This window comes from Oryx dammah, unplaced genomic scaffold, assembly GCF_014754425.2.
Source record: "Oryx dammah isolate SB20612 unplaced genomic scaffold, SCBI_Odam_1.1 HiC_scaffold_28, whole genome shotgun sequence".
In the NCBI taxonomy this organism is placed as follows: domain Eukaryota; kingdom Metazoa; phylum Chordata; class Mammalia; order Artiodactyla; family Bovidae; genus Oryx; species Oryx dammah.
Genome location: NW_024070212.1, coordinates 46,722,373 through 46,735,910, shown reverse-complemented (window position 1 = coordinate 46,735,910; position 13,538 = coordinate 46,722,373). Strand labels below are relative to the sequence as shown.

The 13,538-nt window shown below is 36.0% G+C and overlaps 1 protein-coding gene across 5 annotated transcripts in view; it reads left to right on the top strand.

Moving 5' to 3' along the window:
- Positions 1-8,488, top strand: part of LOC120856834 (TLC domain-containing protein 4-like) — a 69,936-nt gene extending 61,448 nt beyond the window's left edge. For all 5 annotated transcript variants that reach the window (XM_040232257.1, XM_040232258.1, XM_040232255.1 and 2 more), the window contains exon 7: positions 2,511-8,488. In XM_040232257.1, the coding sequence (XP_040088191.1) occupies positions 2,511-2,829 (319 nt within the window). In that variant the 3' untranslated portion in view covers positions 2,830-8,488. The remainder of the gene's footprint in view (positions 1-2,510) is intronic.
- The last annotated feature ends 5,050 nt before the right edge of the window (positions 8,489-13,538 follow it).

The window sequence follows — 13,538 nt, the reverse complement described above, 5'->3', positions numbered from 1 at the left end:
TCCCCTCTTGAACAGTGGAGAGTTATGCTTCACGAACTCTTTGAAGATGCATCTGCATATTTTGTTTGCAATCATTCTGTACAGAGTATTTATCTTTTCTTCCCTATTCATTCACTCACTCATTCGTTTATGTTACCATGACTCTGTGGATATTTACTTTTTACTTTGAGTGTACAAACAATACTACCTATATTTATTTTGTTCAAATGGTTATAACTTTTGCCTTTGGGAGCTCTTTCAGTTGGTTTCGTAGTCCCTTTGACATAACTTCATCATTTTGTTCTTTGAACCCTTATTTAGTTTCTGATACTAAAAACAGTATTCTGGATTTTTATTGTATACTATATCCCAACCCTATCTGCCTTTTCTTAAGGAGTCTTGTTTCCTTTTATTGGGGACTGGTATTAGAAACCAAAATGTGGGCCCTGGGTGTGCTCACTGCTCCTGGGGAATCATTGTTCCTATGTCCTCCCAGCTGACGACTTGGAAATATACTAACCTGTATATACACACATATCTATAATTATTTCTCTCTCTGTATCCATCTAAATCTGTATTAAACTAAATGTAAGTTTATACTGAAGTTTTCAACTCTAATCCAGGATCATATGGGTCAGTCTAGCCTTTTACACTCAATTGTCTGTAATCTCCACTCCAACGAGAAATCTGGTCCCTACTGCACCATCAGACAAATTTATTTGTTAAATCCCAATATACATGCATAATGGTTTCAAACTTGTTAACCTGTTCCCCCTTGAGATAATATTTTACTAGCTAGAGTACAGTGCCTATGTATAGTTTTTTCAGTCTTACAGTCTATTTTCAGTTAACTGGGGTCCCCTGGGAGATTTTATTTATTAATTTTTTAAAAAACTTGCATACATTCTTCATGCTGTTCTGTGAGTTTTGACAGATGCATATTGTCTTGTATCCACCACTACAGTATCATACAGAATTGTTTCACTACTCTAAAATATTGCCCATGCTTCTACCTACTCTCCTTCTCTCTCTGAACCTCTGGCAATCACTTTTCTGTTTTGTCTTTATAGATTTGCTTTTTCCAGAAGGTCATATAAATGGAATCATACAATTTTCATACTGACTTTTTTGATTTAGCAATATGCATTTAAGATTCACCTATTGTGTTACATGAATTGATAGTTTGTTCCTTTGTATCACTAAATAGTATTTTATTGTATGTATGTACCACAGTTTGCTTATTTGTTCACCTACTATGTTGTGAATAATATTGTGAACCAACCTATAACATTTGGTTACTTCCAGTTTTTGGCAGTTATGAATATAATTGGTGTAAACACTTGCATGCAGGTTTTGTGTGGATATGTATTTTGAAATCAATTGAAAAAAATACCTAGAAGTGTGATTAGATTGTGCACTATGAATATGGTTAACATTTTAATTGCAATGCTGTCTTACAAAGTGGCTTCCATTTTGCATTCCCACCAACAATGAATGAGTATTCCTATTGTTCCGCATCCTTGCTGACAATGCATATTGTCAGATTTTTGGATTTTAGTCATTCTAATATATGTGTAGTAATATGTCATTGTTTTAATTTACATTTTTCTAAGGACAAATGATGTTTAACATCTTTCTTATATACTTTTTTCCTTTTGTTTATCTTCTCTGATGATATATTTAAGATCTTTTGCCCATATTTTAATTGAGTTGTTTCCTTATTTCTGAGCTTTAAGAGTTCTATATATATTTTAGATACAAGTATTTTATCATATATGTATTTAGTAAACAATCGCCCAGTGTTTGGATGTCTCTTCATTTTCTTTTAATAGTGCCTTTCACAGAGCCCATTTCTAATTTTAGCAAAGTCCAGCTTATTGATATTTTTTTCTATGGATTGTGGTTTTGGTATTACATCTAAAATACTATCATCAAATCCAAGGTCATGCAGATTTTTTCCCTTTTTTTTTTCTAGAAGTTTTATAATTTTGCATTTTACTTTTAAGTCTGTGGTCTATTTCAGGTTAATTTTTGTGTAAGTTGTGAGGTCTCTGCCTAGGTTTATTTTTCTGCACGTGGCTATCCAATTGTTCCAGCACTGTTTATTAAAAAGACTGCTTTTTCTCCATTGAATTACTTTTACACCATTATCAAAAGCAAGTTCAGTATATTTGTGTGGGTTTATTGATGGACTCTCTGTTTTGTTCCACTGTTCTATTTGTTCTTTTATCAATGCCATGCTGTCTTAATTATTGTAGCTTTATTGTAGTTCTTGAAAGTGAATCTGTCAACTTTGTTCTTTTTCAGTATTATGTTGACTATTCTAGGCCCTTCGACTTGCCATAGATTGGGTTGGCCAAAAAGTTTATTTGGGTTTTTCTATACCAGCTTAGGAAAAACCTGAACAAACTTTTTGGCCAACCCAATAAATCTTGGGCAGGGTGGGGGAGTTCTGAATTTTAAAAACTGTAAACTAGAAACCATTAATCCTCAAAGATGCAGAATAAATGAGATGTTTCTTTTTTTCCCAGGTGGTTCTTTGAGGCTCTGAAGTATCCTAAGTTTTCCAAGGCTAACGTCATCAATGGAATACTTATGACGGTGGTATTCTTCATAGTGAGGATTGCCTCGATACCTCCTTTCTACGGCTACGTGTACTCTGTGTTTGGGACGGAAGCCTTCATAAGGCTTGGATTTTTAATTCAGTTTTCCTGGATTGCTACTTGTGTGGTTTTGGATGTGATGAATGTCATGTGGATGATCAAAATTTCAAAGGGGTGCATCAAAATCATCTCTCTCTTAAGACAAGAGAAAGCCAGAAAGAGTCTTCAGAATGGAAAACTTGACTAGAAGTGGGCTATCGATAAGCATACTTCATTACTACCCACACTGTATCTTCTGATAGGATAAATTCTTGGCATGTTCTTGTGCTTCTTTATTAATTATACTTGGTATTCATACTTTCAGTGTCTTTTTGTCTTAACCATTAGAAAAGAGAAACTAAAACAGTTTTTTTTCCTCAAGATTTATTTTCTAATTTTCTTCTGCATTATAAGCATGGATAAAATCTTAAAGATTAAAATAAAAATGTATAAATATTGATTGTGAATCTTTTTGGAAATCTGTTCACTGGCATTGGTACTTTTCTCTGTGAAAAGATGACTATGCTAATTTGGTGCACTTGGTTTTATGTCACTGATTTTGCTGAAAGAATGGGAACTGCCTTTAAATCTGTAAACAGCTCTCCACATTCTGATGCACTGTGCTTATTTCTTACTATGGCTGTCAATTCCTGAAGTAGAGTTTGATTTCCAAATTATTGAAATGTTCTTTTTCTTAGACTGTTAGATGTGATGTCTTTTTCATTTCAATTTGCTATCATCTACTAATAATGAAGTATTTTGCTTACTTTGGGAACCTCTAATTAGTTTTCATGGGAAATATTTCCTACAATTTTAGATTTTTCTGACATCACTTTATTATATCTGTTTTTAACATTTTATCAAAGTATTGCTTTTTTCTTAAATAGTAAAGCTTAAGACCAATCTAATAGAGCTCCTTAAGAGATGAATTCTTCCTTCTAAACATGCATGTTCTAGATGACTAGTTAGACTAATACGAGGAGTCATTAAGAAAAAGGCTTTAACACTGCTGTCTCTATCTGCTTCCCTTGCATTTTTTTTCTTTGAAAACTATATTATTTCTATTTGCAAAACCTCCCATGAGTTCTGAACCCAACATCTTTTAGCACCACAGTCTTGTGCAATATATATTTATCATGCTCCTAAAGTAAGCCTCTTCTTGATGAGACCAAAACTGCAAAAACTAAATAAATAAGTCAGTATTCATATTTTACTCACAATTTACACTCACGCTTGCTAGCATTTTGAGTACTTTGAATTTCTGTCTTTCTTAAAAGACAGGCAAAAGATAGACAATTTAAGTATTCTGATTATCAATATTATTATTTTATGTGAGGATAAATGGTGACTTTTTTTTCTGTTTGTGTATGTGGGTATATGTTTGCTTTTGTTTTGGTCCTTACAACCCAAATATAAAATAACATAGTTAGCTATTATTGTCTTTATTATTGTCTTTATTTTTCTCAAGTACTTGACTTTAATGATCATTGTTATCTGAGGAAAAAAATTAATCAGTGGAAAATACTTGAATTTAATTGAACCCAAACCAAAAGATCAAATCCATTCACTTTCTCAATTTGAATGAGAATGTGCTACTCATTCTCATTGTCCATGTTATGGTGACGAAGGAAGGCTAGCTGGATATTTCAGGACTTTTGATTTAATGTGATTTGATTTGACTCAGCTGTCCATTGCAGATAGGACCCGATAAGTTATAGAACATTTAAAGAAGGTAATTGAAGTCTCAGTCAGTAACTAAATGATAAATTGAAATTGATTGGCTTATACCAGTGCACTTATTTTTGAAAGGCTTAAAGTAATGTAAAATGTAAGTATTTGTTTTCCGATTTACTAATATTTCATTGATAATTTGTTATTAAATTTAGTTCCTTTTACACATAAACACTTAGACATGTATTGGTTTAGAGGGAGTATGAAAGCATGTGGTTTTATCTTGTTCCTTTCTTGCTCTTTTAAAAGAAAAATGGCTTTCAAAAAGGAAAACACTTACATTAGAAAGCTATTTTGGAAATTCATTCCTTTAGAAAGAAACAAAATGTGAAATAAATAATCTTGACCATTCAAATATTTCTGTGGTTTCTGAACACATATTTTAAACCCATCATCAATGTGAAGAAAATATAATGCTATATAATATGAGTGAGTTTCCATATAGCAGTTTCAGTTTTTATAGTTGTTATTTCATGCTTAAAACTTTATTTTTACTTTTACTAACAGCACCTTTCAGTAGTATAGCCCCCACTAAGTAAGTATAATTAAAATATCAGTGTGTTGAACTAAAGTTTGTTATTCTCTTAGTCAGCAATTCTTATTTTATGCTGGCTGCATGACAGATATTTTAACATCCAGATTATATATCCAAAATAGATTCTACGTACTTCCTCATACAATAGATATGAAATGGAAAAGACACTATAAGCTGCCATGCTACTTTAAGTCAGATCTTTACAGGAGCTATACTTTGTTGTTCTGTGATTTTATCCACCTGCCTAAGATACAAGTAGTTAAAGACGGAACATTTCATTTATTAAATAATGAAATTTTCATTTATTAAATGACAAACTTTTGCTAGACATTTTACATATTAAATATTTTGACTACATGGATTAATTTAAATGATTCTGTTGATATTAGACATTCTGATATTAAACAACTGTTAAAATATTTATAGAAAATGAAAGCAAATTGGTATAAATTTTTAAGCAACTCTATTTTTGTAGAAAAAAGTTAGTGACAACCTGTAACTATATAAATGTTCTCTGAACATGTAGTACTCTAGAAAATAAAAAATTCATTCAAAATTTTGAAAATGAATGAAAATCAACTAAATATCATGCAAGATCATAAACTCTGCATTAGATATTTTATTTGGGAGAATTTTAAAACTATGAGCTTGAGTTTATAGAGTCTGCATTATTGTGTCTAAAACCTTTTAACGAGTATCATTTGCATTTATTTAAATCTCAGTATGAATCTGAGTGCAGAGAAATGAACTCCTGCTTAAATTGTGTCTCGATATAGCGTAGTAAGTTGAAATGCAATACTTATTCCAACTGTTCAGTTTTGTTATTTTATAGAGTAGTCTTTGTTCAGAGAAATAATGATGTTTTTATCATTCCTAAGGGTGGCTCATATACTGTGGATGACCCGGTACTGTTGTAAAGGTCTAGTTTTAAAAACTGCCTAATTTATAGGTGTTTGAATCAAACTCTTTTCTAAATTTTAATGACCTATTTGACTCAAATCAAAACTTTGCTGAAAGTATCAGTTTTTAAATTATATATTTTCTCTGAGGTGCACTAGTCATTTAAAGAGTGGTTCTTCTTGTATTGTTGGGTACACCAACATTGTAATCACATGTTTAGAAATATTCTTTTCATGGAGATATATAGGGGGGAAAGTATGTTGTAATATTCATGTTTGTTCTGCTTCATTTTTAAGGAAAATAAACATGTTCCAAAAGACACTATTAAAATAAGTGTTTGAATAAATTTCAATTTCTAGGTTTCTCTTCAGTCTAAATACGTAAATATACATTTCAATTGGCTTTAAGTGGTTTAATCTGTTAAATGAAATTTGAAAGTCCGTGTCGTTGTTGACATCATCAATTATACTTCATAGAAAATTATGTATTTACGTGTTTTGGATTCTATAAGAAGCAAACTGGTATAATTTTATCATAATGTGGCAGAGTTTATCTCAAAAGGTGCAAACCAGTATAGCCCGGAGACCCTCCCATGATGAGAGGCCCCGGGCGCACACATACCTTCCTAGCCTTAACCACAGCTGGTTAATGACAGACACACTAAAGGTCCTGAAAGCAAATTCTGACATAAAATGTGTGATATGAGTGAGGACAAGGAAAAGCCAGCAGGACTTAAGGTTGGAGGAGATAGTATGACCACTTTGCCCTTAAAAGCCATGATGTTCCTCCCTCAATCCAAAAGTCTTCTCTCTGAATCTTTGGAGCCCTTCCATCTCATCAGCACCTCCCTCCTTTATGCCATCTTTCCATGTCAGCTTTTGAGGCCTCCCCAGGTGGCGCCAGAAGCCACGACGCTGCCTGCCGAGGCAGGAGATGTAGGAGGCGTGGGTTCCTTCGCTTGGTGGGGAAGATCCCCCGGAGGAGGGCACGGCAATCCACGCCAGTATTCTTGCCCGGAGCATCCCATGGACAGAGGAGCCTGGAGGGTTTCAGTGTATAGGGCCATGAAGAGTCAGACATTACAGAAGCAAATTAACATGCATGCAAATGTGTAAGCTTCCCAGCCCCTTGTGGCAAATTTAGACATTCATTAGTATGTTCTTTCGTTGGGGGAAAAAAAAAAGCATTGCTGTAAGTTTCAGTAATGAACAGACAAGCCATAATTTATTAAGAGGCTACAGGAAGCCATTTGACATTTAATAATACTTATTTATAACACCAAGCAAAGCTAATAATGTTATGGTTTTATTGAGAAACATCTTTAGGTGTCTTTTCCTTAAACTGGTTTAGCAATAAGAGCTTTATAACATGTTTCAGCTAGGGATTCATTGCAGGCATGTAAATTATCTAAATGTTCTTCTTTAGACCCTCTGACAGGCGAGGGAGGAACTGAGGTGGTTCTGTGTTATGAGGATGTTAGGAGGAGGGTGTGCTGATATGTCGCAGTATTATTCAGTCTTGCTCTTTAATCAAGCAAATGTAGTCACAGTCCTGTTTCCTTCAAAAGTGAGCTTATTGCGAGTGAATTACTTAGGGTGTTTTCCAAAGTACAGCACCCAAGGATTTGAGCCCTGTCTCTTTTTAGCCCAGACCTCAAACTTTGTAAGGTCATACCTTTCTTGGAAGATATTTTGGCAGTGAAACTAAAGATTAGTTTGTTTGCATAGGAAGTGTTTACACTGATTCCCTCCAAGGAGTAGACATTTTTAAAATCTTAAAGATAAAAATACCTCTGGCTGAAAACTCGTTAATTGTCATCTGTATGTTTTTTTCTTTTATATCTTTATGTAATTCTTGCTGTAATTAAGTATGCATTAAGGTATTTGCTACTTGTTGGTTAATGAAGCATAAAAAATTTAACTAAATAAAATGTGCTATGTATTTTTCTGTTTCTTGCTTGGTTTGCTTCTAGTATGATTATGTCTACTTTTTACTCAAGGACTTTTTGCACAGATAATACTCTCTTACTAACGTGTAACTGGGATGAGTTATGAGAATATTTTGTTAATTATTTGATTTTATAATAATTTTAGACATAGCTTTAATTTGAAGAAGTTACTTGAAAACTTCAGTAGATGTGACATCTGTTGTGATATACAATTTTTCTCTGAGAATATATCACATTAATATTGTCAAAGATTTTAGAAGTCTTTCAAAATACATTTATTAACATTTTGAGAACACACCTTCTAATGTATATCCATAAGGCTGAAGAACTTTTATTTACAGAATGTAAGACTTGGTAATTTACAAATCAATGTTACTCAGATTTATCAGCAATTAAAATAGCAATTTAGTGTTCTTTTTTGTTTTTGGTTGTGCTTTAGAGGGGTTTCTGGACATCTTTGTGTATTTCCCTTAAAAATTTGAAATGTTTGTATACTTAGTATGTGTGCCAGTGTAAAGTAAATATATGCAAGTTGTAAGCAATAATCTGCATGTTATACAGGGTTGGCATTTCTTTGTCATGGCAATTTTATTATTTTAAGAATGTATAAAATCAATATGCTTATCAATATTTATATATAAATTACCTCTCTCCCCCAATAAAAAAGTTGGGATTTTCTTGTAGTAGAACACTAATATAATGTGGTGCAAAGCTTTGTATTGTATTTTGTGAAAAAAAATAAAATCACAGTTATTTAGTGGAAAAGTTTGAATCTGCAAGGTGTACACTTGAACAATAATTAATGGATGATAAAAAGACTTTTTTCACATGCCGTCATCTCTAAGATGTTTATAGAGCTTGTTCCTCCCCGTCTCTCCCAGCACATCAGAAGATGCAGCAAACATTTCAGTCCTGCTTGCTAATGGAAAAGATGGTGCTATCTAATCAATAGGCTTTTTTAGATTAAGTAAAACTTTGACAGTTATTTTTTTCATCTCCTTTTATTTGTCCCTGAGGCCTCTCATGTGGTCTTTAGTGTTGTTGTTGTTGTTGTTTTTTTGCCAAATGTCTTGGCTGAAATTCCTACCTTCTCAAATTGCCCATGGTCTTAATCTTGCATCTTACTCCAAGAATATCCAGTAGATCAGGAAGCAGAGCACTAATTGAAGAGAATACTGAAGTGGCTTGGCCTTTGGAGAGTAGCATGAGTCACGCTTCAGAACATGCCTAAAATGTTGTGTCAAGACTGGCAAAGGAACAGCTGAATCTCAAAATTAAAATAGTAGGCACAGCTGTCAGTGGAGGCAGGCCACAGGTAAAATTCCAAGGATTCGGATGTCCTCTAAACGAATGTAAATGGACTTGCTCTCCCATTCCTCAGGCCATCTCAGAGATGAGTCACCCTTTATTCTCCTATTTTCTGGTCTTCATCAAAGCCTCTTTACTACTTTCCCTTCCTTTCAGTGGCCCTTATACATGCACAGAGTAAGTGATGATGGCAGGCTTGCAACTTTTGCCCCTCTGAGTAACTGATCGTCTGACAGTTGGTCCATAGCGGATGTGGTGGATGAGCAGGGAGAGTGTGGAGTCATAGGAATGATGATGGCTTTTGGTAATGATAGGTCAGGACTTGGGGTCTCTGGCAGGCTCAGGCAACCCACTAGGGCCATTGTTCCACAATGGCCACCTCTTCATTCCAGGCTCCACAGTGAGGCATCTGATTGTTGGCAGTGGGTGAAACACTACTAAGATATGTTCTCATGTATGTACACATAAATGCGCATGTGCGTGTGTGCATGCGTGCACACACACACACACACATACACACAGTATCCCTACGTATATAAACAGGCATCTAAAATGAATAATGTGCACATTACCTTTAAATAGAGAAAATATATAATTCTTATACCATGTATAGGAACTTCACTATATTAATTTTTCTTGATAATATCCGTGTCACCCTATACAATGGACACATACATAGCATTTTCTTTATTTTTATTCTCTGAAATCCTTTCTCCTTCCTTGTCTGTGTCATTCTTTTCAAATTTTCATCTGTCCTCGAACTTTTAGCCTCTGTAGAAATGCAGCCCTTCATTCCTATGACTTTTCCTTTCTCCCCACAAGTCCCCTTCTCTGAAAATTCTGCAAAGGTAATTTTGGGAGTGATATAAATGAATATGTGGTAAAACGATAAGACGAGATGTGGCAGTAAAATTTGGCTGGAGATAGATGAAAAGAGGAAGGGACTGTTTGGCTGGGATGAGGAGTACCTAGGAGCATTGTGCCAGAAGCAGCCATGGGCTCCTCAGGCAGAAGAGGATGCACAGGCTGGAGATGAAGACTCTAATTTGGGGGGAGGATCCAGGAACATCTGCCAGGTGATCAGTTACTCACAGGGGCAAAAATTGCAGACCTGCCGTCATCACTTACTCTGTGCATATATACGGGCCACCAAACGGAACCATCTCATTCACCTTGCTGGTGTTAGGCTTATCTGTAAAGTGAGGAGTTAAACTGGGTGAATTGAAGGCCCCGTTTCAAATTTCAATTCAGATTTCATCATTCTGTGATAATGGTAATTAGAATCAGGGTTAGGGTTTAGCCCTGGGTGCAGCAGACTAGCAGACTACAGTTCTAGTATATTGATTTAAGTTGTGTATGTTTTGGGAGGCGGCTTAAATACGAATTTTAATTGTGATTGCATGCCCTTGAGGGAGGCCCCTTGTTTATGACTCCATCTTCCTCACTTGCAGAGGAGATGGTATCACTTGCAGTTGATGAACCTAGCCAAAAAGACCGAGTATTATATTTGCTGAGTGCTTCAACATATTTAGGGGAAAGAGATAAAAGTTTTAATGATATTCTTTCCCTCTATATTTGAAGCCAATTTGATTTTTTAATGCTCTTCCTAATGTTAACCTTTGGAAGATGTAAGTATCTTGATCACAGTATCCCAAATACGGAATCCATTTTCATTGTTTCCCACAATAAAATATCATCAGAAAGGAAAATAGGTGACTAATGAAAATGTAAATAGCAGTTATTTATTCCTCTTTCCCAAAACAAAAATATCTGAAAATCTGAATCCTTCAATTATTTTGAGAAGCCATTTACCCTTAATGGATCATTTTCCTTGATTTACTAAGTATTGAGTAATCAGACTTTCCACAAGATTTCTGTTTTCTTCGTGACCCTAAATATGGACTGCTGGGGTTTTTTGGTGGGTTTTGTGCACAGGCCAGGATGAAATGGGGTAAGGCAATTATGCTGACAGTACTTACTGTCTGTGACTTGGTTGTGTGGTATACTTGTTTCCTGCAACTTGATTGGACTTATCTGACTGGTGATAGAATTATCTATAGTAAAAATCCACTCCAAATTTCCACAATCGGTGGATGGACTCTCTAAGACACTATATCTTTAAGTAATGGTACAGCTCTAGGGGAAAGTCTGAATGATTCCTTAGCATTGTAATGAACAAAAATAAATACTAATTAGGATTTATATTCTAAAGAATTGAAAAGAAAATGGATGTGACAGTATGTTAGTTTTTTCCTTTAAAAATGACTGAAAGGAAAGCTTTTATAATTTGAAACCATTCTATTTTAGACAGGAATCTAAGCTTTTAATGAAAAATGTGAAACCAGAATGAAGGTGTCTACACTCCATTGTCTATCCCTCTCATGACTCTCCAGTTGTTATTCTCAGCTCTTAAGTATCTTTGTCCTGGATCTAACCAAATACATACATTTTCTGTGTGTAACCAGGGTACTAGAGACCTGCTGGAAAATCATTCAACCCTGTGTAACTGGAGCCACTACAAATTCACGATCTTGGTCATTCACTTATAAAAACTTATTATCTAGGTACCAGGCATCATGCAAGGCAGAAGGTGAACAACACTGTTGGGAGCCTTGCCCCCAGGGAACTGGATGGGAGTAGAAAGGTAAGGAACAGGAAAGCATACGGTATGTCAAGCAACTCAAGCATGCCTCCTCTGATCCCAGATCTGGCTGAGTGTTTCATACACATTGACTCACTCAATCAAAAGACATTTCATCAGCAGTTACTATGTACCAGGATTTATTTTAGGCTCTGGAGATACATCGGTGAAAAAGGCAGACTTGAAAGCCTCTGCTCCCTTGAAAGTGAAAGTGTTAGTCACTCAAGTTGTATTTGACTCTGTAATCCCGTGGACTGTAGCCTACCAGGCTCCTCTGTTGATGGAATTCTCCAGGCAAGAATACTGGAGTGGGTAGCCATTCCCTTCTCCAGGGTTTTTTCCCTGACCCAGGCATCAAACCTAGATCTCCCACACTGCTGGCAGATTCTTTACCATCTAGGCACCCCATCATACATTCTAGCAATTAGAAAATGGAAGTTAGAAAATAAGTCTGAAGAAAAGAAATAAATATACAAGGTAATTTCAGCTAGTCATAAATGCTTATTGTTCGGTTGCTCAGTCATATCTGACTATTTGTGACCCCATGAACTGTAGCACACCAGACTTCTCTGTCCTTCACTATCTCCTGCAATTCACTCAAACTCATGTCCATTGAGTCAATCCAACCATCTCATCCTCTTCTTTTACCGTCAATCTTTCCCAAACTTGCTCAATCACAGAAAACTAAATCACATGGACCACAGCCTTGTCTAACTCAATGAAACAATAAGCCATGCCGTGTGGGGCCTCCCAAGACAGATGGATCATGGTAGAGAGCAGAAAAAACATGGTCCACTGGAGAAAGCAGGACATACGACTTCAGTATTCTTGCCTTGAGAACCCCATGAACAGCTTAGTTCAATTGCTCAGTCATGTCAGACTCTTTGTGACCCCATGAATCGCAGCACGCCAGGCCTCCCAGTCCAACACCAACTTCTGGAGCCCACCCAAACTCATGTCCATTGAGTTGGTGATGCCATCCAACCATCTCATCCTCTGTCGTCCCCTTCCCCTCCAGCCCTCAATCTTTCCCAGCATCAGGGACTTTTCAAATGAGTCAGCTCTTCGCATCAGGTGGCCAAAGTATTGGAGTTTCACCTTCAACATCAAACCTTCCAATGAACACCCAGGACTGATCTCCTTTAGGATGGACTGGTTGGATCTCTTTGCAGTCCAAGGGACTCTCAAGAGTCTTCTCCAACACCACAGTTCAAACGCATCAATTCTTCAGCACTCAGCCATCTTCACAGTCCAACTCTCACATCCATACATGACCACTGGAAAAACCACAGCCTTGACTAGATGGATCTTTGTTGGCAAAGTAATGTCTCTGCTTTTCAATATGTTGTCTAGGTTGGTCATAACTTTCCTTCCAAGGAGTAAGCGTCTTTTAATTTCATGGCTGCAATCACCATCTACAGTGATTTTGGAGCCCCCCAAATAAAGTCTGACACTGTTTCCACTGTTTCCCCATCTATTTCCCATGAAGTGATGGGACCAGATGCCATGATCTTAGTTTTCTGAATGTTGAGCTTTAAGCCAACTTCTTCAATCTTCTCTTTCACTTTCATCAAGAGGCTTTTTAGTTCCTCTTCACTTTCTGCCATAAGGGTGGTGTCATCTGCATATCTGAGGTTATTGATATTTCTCCTGGCAATCTTGATTCCAGCTTGTGCTTCTTCCAGCCCAGTGTTTCTCATGATGTACTCTGCATAGAAGTTAAATAAGCAGGGTGACAATATACAGCCTTGATGTATTCCTTTTCCAGTACTCCATGAACAGTGTGAAAAGGCAAATAGATAGGACACTGAAAGATAACCCCCGCGGGTTGGTAGGTGCCCAACAGGCTTCTGG